The 17859-nt window shown below is 42.6% G+C and overlaps 1 protein-coding gene across 4 annotated transcripts; it reads right to left on the reverse strand.

The window, feature by feature from the left end:
- Positions 1 to 286: 286 nt before the first annotated feature.
- On the reverse strand, positions 287 to 16452 carry srl (sarcalumenin). 4 transcript variants are annotated; one of them, XM_030408831.1, is made up of 7 exons: positions 16309 to 16452; positions 7489 to 7587; positions 7005 to 7100; positions 6189 to 6224; positions 4350 to 4466; positions 3967 to 4200; positions 287 to 3875 (listed from the first exon to the last, which is right to left on the reverse strand). In XM_030408831.1, the coding sequence occupies exons 1-7, from the start codon at positions 16367 to 16369 to the stop codon at positions 3064 to 3066; spliced, it is 1455 nt and encodes a 484-aa protein (XP_030264691.1). In that variant the 5' UTR covers positions 16370 to 16452; the 3' UTR covers positions 287 to 3063. The 4 variants fall into 4 exon arrangements, with proteins under 4 accessions (XP_030264691.1, XP_030264690.1, XP_030264693.1 ...); XM_030408830.1 differs by having other exon boundaries at positions 16297 to 16384; XM_030408833.1 differs by lacking the exon at positions 6189 to 6224.
- Between the last annotated feature and the right edge of the window lie 1407 nt (positions 16453 to 17859).

Raw genomic sequence — 17859 nt, forward strand, 5'->3', positions numbered from 1 at the left:
ACCCCTCCCCACTTCCTGTCACGACAAACTGTTGGTGCATTGCAGCTACAGGATAAAACCATCCTTTTCAAACCCAAAAGTGACAGATTGGACCATCAGAGTGTTCAGACGCTTGACATCAAGGTGTAACAGAGAGAAAAAGAACAGGGATGTGAGTGCAGGCAGAGATGCAGCTGTATTTGTAAGCAAGGCACAAGTTTTAATCCCTCTGGTTCTTCTTTGTTTGCATCTCACTTATTAAGATTTTTTTATTTCGTCATAATAACCACAAAGTTTCACTGCCTAGTCAATCAGAAATCTTTATTTTTGTAGATCAAGCTTCCAAAATTGGGCCAAGATTAATTTAAATTTTATACCAAAACAGGAAGAAAAAAAAAAAAGGTGAATTAAAAACTACTTAAATGGGAAACACATCCATTCCAGATCTAATTCACTGGTAAAGTAAGATAACTGATACCAAAATATACCAAAAAGCACAACCACACAACATCATCAGCCCAAGCTATAAACTGTTGCCATGATGAGCGTTAGTCGGTGGTCTGTGTAACTTACACTTTTGCACAGCACTCTCTAGTGGGCATGTTCTGGATCTGCAGTGTAAACATACTAAACACATCCAGTGGAGCAATCACACTCAAAGAAATAAAGAGAAAAAAAAACAGAAAAATTAAGCAAATGTGAGATTAATGTTGTTAGCTTTTTTCCTTTTTCACTATGCTTCAGATTTATGGGGCTCGTGAGGGAGGACAGAGAGGGAAATGAAAGAGCATTTTTGTCCATTAGTTCATTAAATTGGTGCCTTTTGGAGATGTAGCTATTACCTATTACCTTCTTTGATGATTTGTGACTCTGTATTTAAAGCAATAGTTTGACGTTTTGCTAGATTGATGCCACTTTTGTGTCTGTACAGTTTTGTAAATATGTAGCTGGAACCAGCAGCTGGTTAGCTTAGCTTAGCTAAGACTGGAAAAAGGTGGGAAAAGGTTAGCTAGAGTCTGCATGAAGGTAACAAAGTCCGCCTACCTGCACTGTTATCGCCCTCTAATAGCACATACTATCTCTTCTGCTTAATTGGTACAAAAACACATTATTAAAGCGGCGGCCATTTTTCCTCTAACATTACGCTCAGGGCAAGAAGCTCACCTGTGGTTCTGCTGTGTTGCTGGACCAGCATATGTTGTGTTTTGGTGCTGGTCTATGCTGGTTTTTACCAGCTGGACAGCTAATGTTAGCATTCCACCACTTCCTTAACATTGCTGTTTGATAGTGATACACGCTATGATAGGAAAAGTGTAAATTGGTTAGTTATTACTTTATGTCTGGAAGTGTAACATTCATTAATGTTAGCCAGGAAGTGGTCTAATGCCAACATTAGCTAATGGGTTATCAAGTATGTAGTTTTGCCTCAAAATATGGCCAGATTTCCGTCCAGATTTTCATTGTCCAATAACTTTGGACAACTTGACCGATATACAGCATAGTAGGATGGTTTGGTGTAACATTACCCCAGCATTCAAGCTTCCAACCCTGAGCACGATATCTGAGGGTCAATGTGCTGAATCAGTTCTTGTCCAGGTTCAATAACTTCCTGGGGTCAAGAAAGTTACAGGGCCGGTCCAAGAATTTGTCAGGTCTCCGATAAGCGCATTTCCCTAAATGTGGAACAATTTACCATGCCATACTCCCGGGAAGTTCACTGAGGTAGGCTTACATAAGAACTTGCAGCTATGACATGTATCATTGCAAAACCATTGTGGTTAGTATTTAGGGCCTCCTTCTTTTCCACAGAGGTCAGGGGTCAACTCACGAGTCCTCCACTTCACCTCTAGCCCACTTTTTGAAAGCTAAGAAATCATAATCTTTGCAGCGATGACGGGTGAACTTGTATGCTACGGTGATTCAGTGCACATACACAGCCTGCCTCAATCCCCATCTGGAAGGTTTACACAGAAAAATCAATAAATAGCTTTCTAAACTGCAGAAAAATGTCTAAAGACAGCTATAACCCAAACACATCCTTCATGTCTTATTTCTTTTATGGTCATTCAGCTTAAAGAAGCTGGGAAGCTTATCATTCAAGGAAAAAAAATATCACAACACATTATTGAATTCATGCCAAAGACTGACAAACAGAAATGGTAAGATAAGTTAAGAAGTGAAGCAGAATGAACGTACCCTCCCTGCTCTGAAGACTCTGACCCTTGAACCCTGACCTCCGCTTCCATCACATCGCTCATTTCACAGGTTGTCAACAACCAGAGCCAATGAGCATATAAAACTACGGAAGAAAAAAACAAAAAACGGCCTTATCTGTTGCATAGCAAGGTTGGTTTAGGTTACATGAGGAAATATAACTTAAATAGTTTATGTTAGAGGGAAATTCATGCATCTATTACAGAAGATGTGATGTCTAACATGCAGTGTTAATGTTCACCTGTCTCAAAAACAACGGTTTGGACGACCACCCAAACACAATAGCTTCGAATAGCACCCACAAAAAAAAAGGCTACTTCAAAAACAGCTTCTGAAGCTCATGGAATTGACGTTTGGCAATGCAATTCTCAAGATTTTACAACACAAATTTGCAACTCCTGTTTCCACTTTTCCCATTTTATTCACATACAAGGGAGCTGGTAATTGACTGTTTTCAGTCGCAGGATTTTTCAATTTTTATTTCATCTTACGTTTTTTTTTCCATTTCTGTATTTCTTCACATCATTTCTTCCCCAACACCCAAATCCCAGACAGTCCACTGTGATTGCGCAAGGGAGAGAGGAGGGCGTGTATTTGAACCAAACTCGGTGATAAGTGGCATGTACTCATTTCTTCAGCACTTGTGTCCTTAAGCTGCCTTATCCAACAATGACCCTCCCCTCACTCTATCTGCCTCATTCCCACAGTCCCTAAATGCACACCCCCATATTCTCCTGAGGAAAAAAACACTAAACACTAAACTCCTCTCCTCTCTCTCCTCAACAATACAGGCGTTCTGATAAAAGCAGGTTTGGCTTCCACCAGACCCCTCCTCTTCTCACATCCCCCATTCAAGTTATTTTGTTTTCCTCAGTTCTTCCGGTAGCGATTCTTTGGCTTCTCACCACAGCCAGTAGCCTCGCAGGAGGACAGGCCCGGCTGCTTGCCAGAGTTAATGCTGCTCAGAAGGGCAGGCAGCTCGTTGGTGATTGCCCTCTCAATCTTTTCCAGCAGACAGCCTCCCATGTAGGAGCACTGAGCCGTCAGGGGCTTGAAGTTGGTGATCGGGTTGATGCCAAAGAAGTCACGGTAAGCATCGCGGTTGGGCAGGTCAAACTTGCTGACGTTGGTCTTGGCTAGGATGGACTTGAAAATGTAGAACTTGTCTGGGTCATCCACAATCTCCTGGAAGACCAGTTCCGGGTCACTGAAGAAGCTCATCTTCTCTTTGAATGTCTGGACGTAGCGGTCTACCAGCAGGCCATGGATGCGCACACGGATGCCATGCTGGCGGATGAATGCAATTTTGTTCTCCATGCGGTTCTCGATCACCTGGTTCAGATCTTCCAGTAGGGAGATCTCCTCTCGCTTGAAGAGGTCGCGGCTGGTGTCAGGTGCATAGTCGTATGGCCAGAAGGAGCTGACATAGACACGGGGAGGTTCGGTCACATTGATGAGGGGAGCCAAGCTCCAGAAGAGCGCTCCGTAGACTCTCATTAAGTCCTGGGTGGCCAGGTTGTCAGCCTTGTTCAGGATGATACGGATCTGGGATTCACGACCCTTCAGCTGCCGGAAGAGCATCTCCAGCTCCAGGCCAACGTCCAGCTTGGTGGGGTCAAACACCACGAAGATCAGGTCAGCGCGGTCAATGAACCACTGGCAAACATCATTGAAGGGGTAGCCTGGAAGGAAGAAGAATAGAGGTAAACCCCAAAACACAGAGATGCAGCCAGCTGCTTTGTATTTCTGAAGACACAACTCCTTTAGTTTTACCTCTCTCCTGCTGCTTCCGGTTCTCAATGATTCCTGGAGTATCCACAAAAGTCACACGTTCCAGCAGCTTGTGGGGCATCTCAATACCAATCAGCTTTTCCAGGAAGTTTTGACCAAACTTCTCCAGGGGAGAGAAGGACCGGGAGCTGTCCGCAGCCATGACAATACCCTCAACAGAGCGGATCTTCTCCCCGTGCATAATTACAGTGAACTCAGAGGTAGTAGGCTCAGCTCCTGAAGATAAATTGATGGAAATCAGGAGATTAGCAAGAACGGTATCACCAAAAAGACAAATGGTTTCGGAAACACTTTGATAGAGCTCAGCAGAGTTGAGGGAGATGTGGATACACTACTAATTTAAGAAAGTTATCAGTGCTACATACCTGTGTAGAGCTGATAGGGGCTGTCTTGCATGCCCAGGAGGTAATTGATCATGGAGGACTTTCCTACACTCCAGGGTCCCAGGAACAGCACCATGGGCTTGGAGGTAATCTCTCCATCTGTTGGGTAAGGAGAGACGACAGTGATTAAAACCTTGGCCAGTTGGCTAAATGATGATAAAGAATGTCTCGAGTTCGGCCCAAATTTTCAGGGAGAAAAGCTGAGTTTACATTAGTCACTGATAAGTAAAAAATGAAAAACTGAATTTGACATTTTGCCAAAAGAAGCAAATTTTCGATGCTGTCTCCATTTCCTTTTGTGCCTTGTGTGAGGATCGTTTAACCAAAATAATAACCCATCCAAAGTGTATGAGTCTGTTTTTGGGATGAACTACTTCTACTATTTCTACTAGTTCAAGGCTTTGTAAGACTGAGAAAAGAAACAAAAAGACAGATAGAAAGACGGAGAATGTGTTGAAGCTGGAAGGCTTGTTTAATAGCGTAAGAATATTTTTTGCCATTCCTTAGTGACACAAAAAAAGAAAAAGCAGTGCCATTACTCAGACATGAAAAGGCCAAGGCTTTCAGAGCAAGCTGTGTGGCTCATAACAAGCGGCCACGTGTGTTGTGAGTGGACATGGTGTCGGGTGGTAGGGCGCAGGAATGCTCTGTCATAGTCTATATACTGGGCCAAACCTGAATGAATTCAACTGCTGATGAGGATTAAAACATTTAAAAAGGAGAGAAAGTCAAAGAAAAAAGAGAAAATGCCATCACAAAAGGAAAACTAAATATGTAAAAGGAAAAAAAATCCAAGTAGCCACCTGATGCTAGTGTGACAAAAGTGTGTTGATTCACTCCTAGCCGAACACTGACCACCCTTTCTCACCAGTGTCCCCTCCTCACACCCCATTGCAAAAGCCAGAGCATGCATCCCCCTCCATGTTTTACATTTTACACTCTAACTACACAACTTAAAGAGTGACACTACAAACTGTACACATTAAAGTGTCTTTATAGGGAGGGGAGTACTACTGCATATGTGAAAAAGTAGAATAAAGCATTTTGTGGCTCTTTAGCAAGCAGCATTTAATCTAATAAACTGCCCCCAGTGATGTTGCTCATTGGCATTGTGGGTAATGTGGTCAGTCAATGCATTCCTATAATAATGTTAGACTCATTATATATGGAGGACTGAAACAGCCAAATTAAAAAAAAGAAACAATAAATAATGGCTCAATGATTAAATGAATGCAATTAATTAGTTGATAAATTGTAACAATGCAACTTAGCCCCTGAGTGACATCACAGGAGGCAATTTATCACATGCATGCAGGTTACTCTGAAGCCACAAAAGACTCTGTGCTACTTTTTTGACAAATGCAAAGTTCTGCCCAAGACCTGTAAAAAAATGTAATGTGTGAAATTGATGCAGTTACCCTTTAATGCTGTGCTGCCTTAACACTGAGTAAACAATCTATTAAGTTAAGTTTTTGACTCACATTTCTTCCCTTTTAATTCTTTAATATGGAATTTGGTTTGGTTGAAATTTTGAGTAAATCAAAAAAGAGTAAATTATGTTGATTTTCATAGGAACTGCTGTTGCTCTGCTCTCGACGGGCTGAATATTTCACCCATGGATCACTTTGACCTCACTCCAAGCAGTGACTTCACATCGGGGGTGTCACCCAAAGTGAAACATGTTGGAAAATACTGATCCACAGACAGCAGTTCAGTGTCTATATTGATCTAAGTGACTCACAAAGGACAGATGGAGGGGGAAAGGAAGGGGCTGAGCACTTCAGGCAGTGCCATGCACAGGCAAGCCCAGCTCACACCCACCTGTGGCTGAGTCCCCCAGGGTTCGTCCGGGGTAGGCTGTTAGAATGATGGGGTCGGTGGGGATAGGGATGGACAGGAGAGGGTGGACAAGTGAAGGGAACAGGAGGTGGAGGAGAATGAGGAGTGAGGGTGTGAAGTTTCTAAAAGAAACAGGGAGGGGTAGAGTAACAATGTGCAGGAATGGGTGGGAGATAGCCTCATATTTGACCTAATGTGTCAAACATGGCTGTCTATGAATGGATGGTGTGCCTTTGTGGTCAGGTGATGAGGTGAATCTTTTTGTATATTTAGTTTTTATTTTTATTTTTTTTTGCTCTTTTCTACAAAAAATAATGTTGGAAATGTTCGTTCAGAGGGATGATACCAGTGGTATTTAACAGGTTTGCATGCTGATCCTAAAAGGCCACAAGAGGGCGAGATTTATTTCATTGTGGGGAAAAAAGAGGTTGCTGTTGGCAGTTCAGTGTGCAGCTGAGAGAGTTATGCTTTCTGTGAAGTGCACAGTGCAAAAAATCATTTGAAAACATGGGGAAAAGATAGAATAGAAGAAAAGGGGAAGAAATATTTCAAAGTGGCATGAATGGAGTGTTTTAGACAAAATGATAGCATACCCTTTTTCCTGGACCAGTAATGTTTGAGGGAAAACAACTATGTGTGGGCTTGAAACTAAATATGGATACATGTACCATTACTGTTTTTGTGCCTTAGGGCCTGAGTGTCTACAAACAAGTCAACAAATCAGTCACCAAAGCAACCCAAACAGAAAAACCCACACATCAGAACAAAGTGCAGTTGTAGCCGAAGCCTCTGTGATACCTGAGATCTCGTGCTGCCTCAGCTCATTGTACTTGTAGGCCTGCTCCATCGGCTTGATGGATGTGTGGTAGATCTTCCGCAACCTCTCCAGAGCCGCTAGAGGACAAGAAGAAAAAGGCGGAAGGAGGATTGAGGTGTTAGAAAAAGATGTTTAAGAAGAGACAGAGGGAAGGGGGCAATTCAATAGACTGCATAAGAGAAGGAGAGAGAGATTGTTACAATAAAATAAACTCATATATACTGTATAAGGAAATGCAACAATTTAAGACAATTTAAAAACTTTGCTACCATCTATTTCATCATTGTTAATTACCTCATGACCCCTTAGATTTATTTTGTTAACCTGAGGTTCATCACCAAGGGCCTAGTTCATGTTTCTGTTTAGTACATACCCCCTAATAACCAACCACATTCCATGATTAGAAATGATTAGGACATTAGGAGAAATTTGCACCACATCTATTGAATCATATTCAATCCTCACCTGCATAGTCTCCTGCTTTTTCTTCAGTTGCAAGTCGCAGCGTCTCATCGATGTGAGATCTGTCTCTGAGGACGGAGGTAAAAGCTTCTTCTTCTTCTTCTGTAAAAGCAACATTAGCAAACATTAACCTAGTTCAAGTCCTCGATGTATGTTTTAAACTGTCTAACGATGAATACTAAAGTACTGGAAGTCGACCCAGGTGGCCATGTGTGGTGCAATCAAATCCAGGGTCAGTTTCATTATAAAGCTTGATGACATGTTCAGTGAAGCTGAGCTAGAGACCAACAGAGCTGCTGTTTCTGAATCCACATCAATCAATTCAAACGGCATCCCAATATGTATCACCACTGTGGGGATTTTAAGTTTGAGACATAGGTGTGCCCATGTTTGAAAAAAACAGAGTGATAGCACCCTCTTGGATGCACCTGTGGTAGATAAAACATGATGAAGTGGGTTCGAGGGTTCTCTGTCAGGGGAGAAAATGCAATAGAGTGCCATATAGGCTGCCCCACATGGTGGAACACTTTGGGACTTAGGACTCCAGGAACATAGGACCTAGGGGATTTAGTACCTGAACATAGGACCTTGGAAAGATCGGAACCTGGGAGGTAAGGCTCCTGGGAACATAGGACTTTTGGAACTTAGTACCCTGGGGACATAGGACCTTGGGAATTTAGGACCTTGGGAACATGGGACGTGTTGAACTAGGACCCTGCGATGTAGGACCTTAGGACTTAGGACATGGAAATATAGGACAATATTCTTAGGACCCTGGGAACATAAATATGCTCCAGAACAAAGTCTATGTATCTATTAACTATCAGACAAATGGATGACTTTCCTTCAATGTACAAACATTACAATTGGTGCATAAAAGCATACGTGTTTGTGGTATTTTGGTCTCTAACATACAGGAAGTGTGTGTGAGAGTGTGATGGACAGAAAGAAAATATCTGCCCATCAATGTGTCATGTCCACTTTTGAACATTTCAGATGAGTTAGATCACAGATGTTGGCACAATCAGTTCCAAATTTAGAAAGCAAACACTAAAAATAGAGAGACACATTTGTTTGGCATCACCGTGGGCTTTATAACGAGGGCAAAGATAATAGAGATAGACAGAGGGGGACTTCCCCAGCATTATAATGGACAGGGCGGAGAGCTGGACTGAGTGTTTCCATTCGTGAAATGCATGATGAGACAATGATGCGCAATCCTCTGTCTTTTCTCTTCTATATTTACACACCTATCACAGACTTATCGCGCAGAGAGGCCTGTCCTTGTGTGCCCAGTCCTCAGAGCAAGCCCTCCTGTAACACCTCCCACACAGTCCTGCTCCAGACAAACCTGCTACGGCTATGAGCTATATATAGGAGGGGTTGGGAAGTTTTCCTGGTTCACACTTCCTTGCCGTGAGGGCGTTATGGGTCCTAGTAGCCAAGCAACCAGACACTCCCCTAATAGAGCTGTTAAGGAATTTTAAAAGTATTTACAGCTTAGTTAGTTGAATATCAAAGCTGACGGCGCCTGTAGGGGTTATTACATAGTAGTGGTTTATTGTAAATCAGACTGTAAAACACACATGGCTTAATCTGAATATTGATCTTGTTGTGTGGGCACACCATCAGCATACTTGCTGTCAGAGCACCACAGTGAAATTCACTTTACTGGGACAGTTTTTATAAACTCATCTCTGTGTGGTGGACTGTAACATCCAACACTACTTAATCTCTGGTATTATAGGACTGTATTTTTTTATACGAATATCAGAACTCCTCACAGAAGCACTAAAGTCAGTTTGACACTCCAAGAAACCATATATCCACACTTTCATCACATTCACCAAAGTCACGAGTCCTTTCAAATGCAAATAGGTTGTTTACACACTGTTATGTACCATGTACCAGTGTTGTAAAAGTTCCCAAAAGTCATACTTCACGTATGTCGTATATGCAGTCGTACATGCAGCTGTTTTGGACGTGGGAAATGGATACTGATGATGTAATGTATTTATATGTGATTTTATATGTGATATATGTGACTGGACCTGAGCACAGGCATCAATAATAACTATATAAGAATAGCAGTCTTATGGCTGATGGTTCCGTATGCTGTTACAGGTCATTTATAATCATCAGAGGAATTAAGAGACTGTTTCATAAACACTTAAAAGTTCCTTGTAGTCACTTTCAAGTAAAGTTATCGTGTTGAAGTATTTATTTTATAAAAGTGAAAGACACCAATATGATTAGTGCTTTAGTGAAAGTCTTAAAGTATCTAATATCAAATACACTTGAATATTAAAAGTAACTTTCTGGCAATAAATGTACTCAAGTATCCAAATTAAAGTGTATCAGTAAATTATACATATACTCTTACAAGTATGGAATATGCTATATACAAGGAGTCGATTGGTCATTTGCACATCAGTGATATCCAGAATTCAGAATCCAGAATGATTGCTGAAATCAGTGTTTTTTTTTAAGTCAGATCCATGATAAATTAAATAAATAGTGTTTGCCAAATTTTCTTTTTGGTATACCACCGATTACACCGGATGTGTGTATCTCACTAGCAGCAATAACAGGGTAACCTTATCTCTTACAATCTGCACATTTCCCAGTCTTCAGTAATGGTGCTAAATTATTCCAGCTGTTCATCTACACAAAAAAATATATTGTAAATCCATGTGAGAAAACTCCACCATCTCAGAGGGCAACATTGTCATGGCACCCTGCACCCTCACCTGGAGTACAGCCACCGGCTGTGTGGCCAGTGACTTCTAGTGTTTCTGGCCAAGAGTCAGAATGACATGTTGCTTTGGCCAAAACTGACGGTGCATCAAATGACAAGTAAAATCATCTGACAGCCTGTTTGTTTACAAGCCTGAAGTAAACTAGTTTAGAGTCTTGAATAGATTCACATTCACTAAAATGAGAAATTAACTGGGGATCCGTAAAGGTGTCTGCCAAATGAGGCAAAGGCAGAAAGTGTCCTTTCCCCATTCATGACAAAAGCGGGGAGCACTTTTAAACAATCACATGACTTGACCACACCTCACACCATACAAAGCCACATGTAGTATTTCAGTAGGTGTACATATAAACAATCATGTATTGACCATAAAAGACCCCCGCAATGACATATCATGTGGCGCACTCTTTAACTAAGATCCCGACAGTTGCTCCTTTGCAGTGTGGCAACAGTGACACACAGCGCTGGTTAAGAAACAACGCAGCATTGCTGATTCTCCACAAGTCAACCTGCTAAAAATAAGCCTATGTAATGTTGCTCCCAGCACGGTGCAAAAAGAAGAGGAGCCAAAAGGTTAGAAGCCAAAATAAAAGGAGGGTATGAGTAATACTGCAATCCCGAAAAAGATTCCTAATCCATATCTGTCACTCAGTACTTAAATGTGCAACAGGCTACATGTTTAGTCTTTATTCTCAAGGAGGCACAGTAAGATGGTGATAAAAAAAGAGGATGTGTAGCAGCCGCAACACCAAGAGAGATAATGGTTTAACCTTTTATATAGTCCGGTCAATATCAGAATCAAGGGAGTGGTCAAAGGAGCATAAATAATCATCACTGAATGCCTATGGAAAGTCAACTTGTTGCAACAGTTGTGATACATGGCAGCCATTTTGAAACCCCTAACACTTGTCATTGGCACAGGTTGGCTGCATGTCAAACTGAAGTCATCTGAACAAACACTGGGCATAGATTTTGCACAAGACATCATTAATTAAAACACAAGGGAGCTTTTTGGCAGGTGATTCAATTTGGAGGCTAAACTGGCTTTTGATTAACAGATCCCATCTCTTCACTGTACCCAGCCTGTGACTGCAGGACACGAAGCTTGCTCAAGCTTCTGTAACTTGACTCATCACTCTGGAGAAGTCGTGTCTTTTAACTCCGGCCTCTTGAGTGGGCCTTAACTGCTGTGAACGTGTTAACACCTCCCAATCCAGTCGAGCCCTGATGGAAGCCCTGGGACAGAGGTCTGCAAAGATCAGAGCGGTAGTGTTGCCTGCGGAGGGCGGGCCTTGCATCAGCGCTCAAAATTAACCCTGCAGGCGCCAGGGGAGTTGAACCCCGGACATCTGCCGCCCAGGACCATGTGTCCTCATGAGCCCGTTGCCACACAACCCTCCCTCAGTTTGGAGAAACATTCTGGCGGCATCAGCACATCCAGCAGGAATGTTGGTGATTTAAGCCCACCACGGCCTCAGTGGCTGGGTAAGTCATGCCTCAACTATAGATCCTTGTGTGGAGGCCATCAGAAAGAATGCAAGTCAGTTGCTGCAAGTGTGAAAAATATGTTGCTGAGGTTTAAATCAACAAAAGTAACATCCTGGAGAGACGTAGTTCATGGATGAGAGGCACTTCAGATTGGCGTCTGACCCTAGCTGCCAACCCAAAGAATCAGTGTTTGAAGACGTGGGGATGAGACTCATCCATGTCTTTCTCCTGGAAGTTACATTTTGTTGCTTTAAGGGTCCACTTTGTAGGAAACTTAATTATTTCTTCAAATACTGACACTTTGGGATGGTGGCCATCGACCCACAATTCCATATCACCAGTATTTGAAGAAGTCGGAATGACACTCAAAAATCAACTTAGGACCGGAGGTATGTACAACCAGAGGTTGAGAGTTCTAGAAGTTACACACTGAACTAGACAAAATAGGTTATTTCATGTAATCAAATTATACAGTCAGTGATTACCGTAATTTGTATTTTTATTTTAGTGTGGATCTGAATGTGTATGCTAGTATGTATCTGCAGTCTTGTGCATTTACATGGTATATATTCAGTATCTGCATATGTGTAAAACCCCAGGATCATGTTCTGCTTGCGGCACAGTGGAGGTAAATTGAATTAAAGGGAACATGATGAGGGCGGCAGGCCTGGAACCCCCAAGTCAGAGGATTTATCCTGAGCACAGGGGGATTCAGACAACCTTAACTCTAAAGGCCAGGGGGGTTCCACTGGATAGATTCATATAGAGGCATCAATTTCATTCCAGTTTTTTGATAATCACAGACCACTTTAGCTTATAAATATACAACCAAAGCCTACCGAATGCTAGCTAAACCTCTTATGAGAAAAATGCACCTGATTCTTTCTCTAGCAAGGGTTAGCGGTGTGATAGCAGTCACCACAGCGTGGCGAGGAGAGGCCACAGATGGCAACAGGTGGCACAGCTAGTGCAGCTAGTACTCCCCCATAGTCAAAAATAGACCCACAATGGGTCAGAGGATGGACAGAGGAGGGGGCAGAATGGCTGCCTCCTATTTTAGGTTTTTAACTGTTGGTCAGTGTGCAGACTTAGAGACACCCACATCCCTCAGGGCTAGTTGTGTAATATACAGGCAAACCAAGTGAGAGTTACTGTACAGTACGTCTCAATACATGACAATACCCGGCAGATAAAACACGTGATGGCTTCCCTTGTGGCTCATCAAGAAATACAGTTCAATCACAAGAACAATTCACTCACTTACACGTACATTACTTTCACACTATTCCGATGAAAGACGGAAAGTGAAAAAGGCAGACTTGGAGCTTTGTCACCAGCCCCCTGAAAAACATCTTACATGAGCCACATCCAGAGTGTAAGTCCTCTTAGGGAAAGGGTCACTGACAACTTGACATGAAGCTGAGTGACAGCCTCAAAGCAAGGCCCGATGGCAAAGGCACCTTATGCTGAGGTGTTGATCTGGCGCCTCTATCCCGGCTCTCCTGTTCAAAAGCCAGGAAAGGACGTCAGGACGTGCCCTTGGTGCCTCTGGGGGCTTGTCTTAAGGAGGGGTGTGTGGTAAGGCAGTCAAGTATGCCCTACTACCAGCATAGGGATGTCCCAGACATGCCACATACCAATCGGAGTGGATCACGTGGAGACGGTACGCCTTTAAATTTTCTAAGTATCTCCTCTGCAAAGTGAGGAGGCCTAAGATGTTATTACTGTATCGAGGATGGATAGAGTTACTACTGAAGCGTAAACACACTGGTGTGAAGAACTAATCAAGGGCCCGAAGAGGCTATGATATAATTGTATATAAGAAAAAGGCAGCTCTCATCTTCTGAGTGGTACGCTACTGACACTGTCATATTGCTCAATTAGCTTTTTAAAATCACCTTCACACTCACGCTTGACGTATGTGTTGGACAGCGAAGGCAGCTTCAATCTGCCTTTGGTCAGTCAGCGCCATCCTTTACTTAGTGTAGGGTTTCTTGAAATCTTATAATAACCCCAAGTTACTGTAGCAACATGTGTTTGCTCATACATGACAGAGCAGTGTCAGAGGTTGGTCATGTAAGACGTGTTGACCTATTCACACAGAAAGAAAAAAAAAAAGCCCCAAAAAACAGAGTTAATCACTTAAAGATGGACGCTTCTTAGCAGCTGCAGGTAAATGACTGTAGAAGTCTGCAGAGGTGTCAGAAGTCTCCAAATTCTTCAATCTTAAACTAGTTTGCTTCAGGCTTGTAATCTTCAATCTTCAAGCAGAAGTGAGAATGTACAGACCCAGTGTACTCAGGGTATAAAAGTAAGAAGTACAACTTCAAACAGTTCACAGTTCAAATCTCACTCTGTCTGTTGTCGTCTCGTTACGTCTTTCACGTTAAATAAAAATATTCCCTCAAGTGCACTTAAACTACAAGTAACAAGTCTATTTTGAAAATGTTATGAGCATAAAGGACAGTTATTCGTGTTAAAATATAGATAGTAAAAAAATCTACTTATGTACCTTTCCATCTCTACAAGCCCGGCATATGGAACGGGCCTGACCACACCTGAAAATGAATTCATACTGCCGGATGCACGAAGGAATGCAAAGCTCTATTATGCAAAAAAGATTCTTTCTACTATGTCTATAATTCCTGTAAGTCGCATTGTCTGTGCTTTACATCAAAATGTAGATATTTCCAAACCAGTCAATAATTCCGTGTATGCTGGTTATGCAATCAAATCGCTTCAGTCTTCAAATTCTTCTAAAACAGAGACAAGCGAGAGAATTTCAGGTTTTAAGTTTTCACAACATCAAGATCACCATGAGGGCAATTGTTGCTCCATGTAATTAAAGTGTTAGGATATAACTTTGATGTCTTCTGACTAGAAAATCAGCAGCCCAGGACTGTTGGACAACCCATGATGAGATGATAGCAAATCGATTTTACATCACTTAAGAACCAGATTCCCTCTCTGCTCCGCTCTGCAGGGTTAACAACTTAAATGGAGTTCCTGACAGCGATCAAACCGATCGATAACACAAATAATTACACACTGAGCGGCAAAGAGTTTATGATTCCCATAATTGTCCATAACCTGCAGGTTTTGGAATCAAGTCTCCAGTGTGCTCTGCAGAGAAGAAAAAAAATCAATACACTAATATGCACATGCAGTAGATTTATAGACAAAAGACACCTGCAAGGGCCTGCAGAAGAGGTCTGTGAAGGCACGGGTTGCAGGCAAAGCCCGGCCCCTCCTGCCTGGAGAATGCATGTCCCTATAAGGCCAACTGCTGGGAATAAATTGCGATTGTGACAGTGCAGAGTGACAGCAGCTGTGCAGAGTTTCTAAAGGGAAGCATGGGGCTGGGAGGGGGTGAGGAACCGAGAGGGAAGGGGAGTGGAGAGGAGGAAGGGAGGGAGGGAGGGAGGGAGAAACTGTAGTGACCAGTGTTGGGTTTCAGGAGGCCTTCCAATCTTAGACACCTGACAGCAGCCTGGAATACGAAGGCCTGGGCCCGGGCCGTGGAGCTGAACGCCACCCCAAGGACGGACAAGGGTGACAGACAAGGGTAATGCCATCCCCTCCGGTCCAGACCCAGAGACCAGTCCGCATTTTTACAGTGGGTAATCTGGGAGAAGCTGGCATTGAACTCTGTGGGTGCCAGGTGATCGTATTTATTATAGCATTGTCCTGATCCCTCGAGTTTATGATGCCAAGAATTATCATCAAAAGAAGCGCTGCCCCAAGTAGGGATCTGACATCCAGAGCGACTCATCCAAACCCAAGTTGTAGACAATAAAATTCAAGAATGAGCCAAAGAGATCACATCTATGAGCGTGATAAAAAAGCAGTGTCCATTCAAGCTCCCGCGTGGCTGTTCTCTCCTTGGTCAGACTAAGACTTTCCATCAGCTGGTGCCATGCGTTAGGACAGCTGACATGCTGTCAGTCCACCAGAGAGGCCGAACTCTCTGAATAATCCTAACAGCTTGCCTTCGGAGAGTCGCCAGAAATGAATGATAAGGCCTTTGTTCATAGATCTAAAGAGTTAGGCATCGGAGTGTGCTGTTTGTTTTGGAATTCAACAATTATAAAGACAAGAAAGAGACACTGAAATCTGTGATTTTGTACCGGGTGCCAGCAGTTTAATTATAAACTGCAACAGAGTATTAAATAGTCCTGCTTGGCAGCAGAGATAGTCCAGGGGAACATTTCTGTCTCTGTCTAATCCTCGGTTGGACTGTTGCTGTCACCTACATTCAGCGAAAGGGGCCATTTCTGACCAAACTGCATCCACAACGGACACAAGGACCATCCTGCACTACCTGCATGGAGCCCTATGACAGCTCATTCCTGATCATTGTTACAGTCAGAATGACAAATCTTGAACAGTCACCGCACGATCAAGCTAACGGAGCAAGCGAGCATTAAACCAGCCTCTAAACACACACCACATAGCTATTCCATTCATCTGCAGCCCTTGTGCACGAGTCTATCTCATTTCCCACAGCGCACCAACCTACATGAAACAGAATGGGTCCACCAGATCTTATGACCACAAATGCTTACTAAGAGACTTACCTGCTGTGGCCTGCAAATGCAGCAGGGAGAGGAAACAGAAGACCAAGACTATACCCTTCATGATGGCTGCCAGGAGAACTCTGATAGTCACACAGACTATATATACCAAGGCAGGAAGGTTAAAGGGCACGCAGAGAGAAGAGGCGGGGCGCAGAGAGGGCCAGCTGGCGGAGGGGCTGAGATTTGTGTGTTGGAGGTGTTGCAGGAGTCACAGCGTGCCACAGGGGCACTACGTGTACAAGCAGCTGACTCTCCTTTTTAGAGAGGACGCAGGTTGAGCCGTGGCATCAGTGCACGGAGAAATGCCTCCATGTGTTAGCGCTGAATAGCTCAACTTCTCACCGATGACACTTTCACAAAATGTGTGTTTCAGAGACTAGAAACAGGAACAAAAAGAACGCTTCCAAGAATAGGACATTTTACTGTGACTTCAAGGTAAACTGGTTTAATATCAGCGGTTTAGGAATTGATCTTTTTGGATTTCTCGCCAAGAATTAGACTAACTTTAAAAGTAGGGTCACCCTGAGAGCTGAAAAAATACAACTGAAAAAATGCATGTGTTTTCTTAGGTGTGAGTGTGTTGAGCTTCCAGGTCCACCGTAAAGAGGAATAGTCGGACATTTGGGAAAATACAGCACGCAATACAACATGAAATAAAGACATTTTACATTATATTTGTTGGAAAGCCAATGAGTCTAAGTAGAGTGTCAATCCTTTATGCTACGTGCATCTATGTGTAATATACCATAGGCAGTATAGTTGGTTTATTAATGGCATATTCCTATAATATACTGTGCAGCTGTACTATGCTATGGCCATGGCTAATTAACCCACTATATTTTGTATATTAAAGCAGCATAATGTAAAAATTGGTGAGATCATAGATATTTGTGTGATTTAGCACCCATAACATTTTCTGAGAGACACCATTCGCCATATCAAAAGACACTGCAGCATCAAAATGATTTTGAAACGGTTACTTTATGAAATTGCTGGAAAATTAAGCCACTTAATATTCACCCAAGCTGTTGGTTACAGTTACTTCCAGGTAAAACGTTTACATAATGTTGCTTTAATCTGCACAAAAGCTGGAAAATCTCAATAGGGGCTGCTCCGCTGATTGAACCAGACTATTTTTTTCCCCATTTCCAGTCTTTGTGCTGAACAAACCAGCTGTTTTTCTGCATGAAGCCTTATATTCAACAGAGAAATATATAACTGGTATCAGTCTTTCCATCTCATCTCGTCTGCTAGAAAGTCAATAAGTATATTTCCCAAAATGTCAAACTAGTGTATACTTTTAAGAAGTAGTTTTATCAGATAAACAAACTGAGGAGGAGCTTCGCTCTCCTCTAAATTAATAATGAATAAATAAATCAAGAATTGCATCCTTCAAAATGAGCTCCTGTTGTTGCTTTGCCGAACAAAGACTGATGATCAAATGGCTGTGAAGTCACCGCCTTTCACTTTGTGCAGTAAATTTGCCCCAAAGTAGAGAGAGTCTGGCACTGGAAGGAGCTGTCAACCCTTTACTCTAATCAGGAAGACACA

The sequence above is a fragment of the Sparus aurata genome, chromosome 23 (genome assembly GCF_900880675.1).
Source record: "Sparus aurata chromosome 23, fSpaAur1.1, whole genome shotgun sequence".
NCBI lineage: Eukaryota > Metazoa > Chordata > Actinopteri > Spariformes > Sparidae > Sparus > Sparus aurata.

Excerpts from the sequence above, each read along its gene's own strand:
- srl (XM_030408830.1), bottom strand. The coding sequence starts at position 16,369 with ATGAAGGGTATAGTCTTGGTCTTCTGTTTCCTCTCCCTGCTGCATTTG. Across the intron at positions 7,588-16,296 it reads CACAGCAGGTAAGTCTCTTA|AAGAAGAAGAAGAAGCTTTT; the intron begins GTAAGCATTTGT and ends TTGCTTTTACAG. Across the intron at positions 6,225-7,004 it reads GAGGCAGCACGAGATCTCAG|CCTACCCCGGACGAACCCTG; the intron begins GTATCACAGAGG and ends TCATTCTAACAG.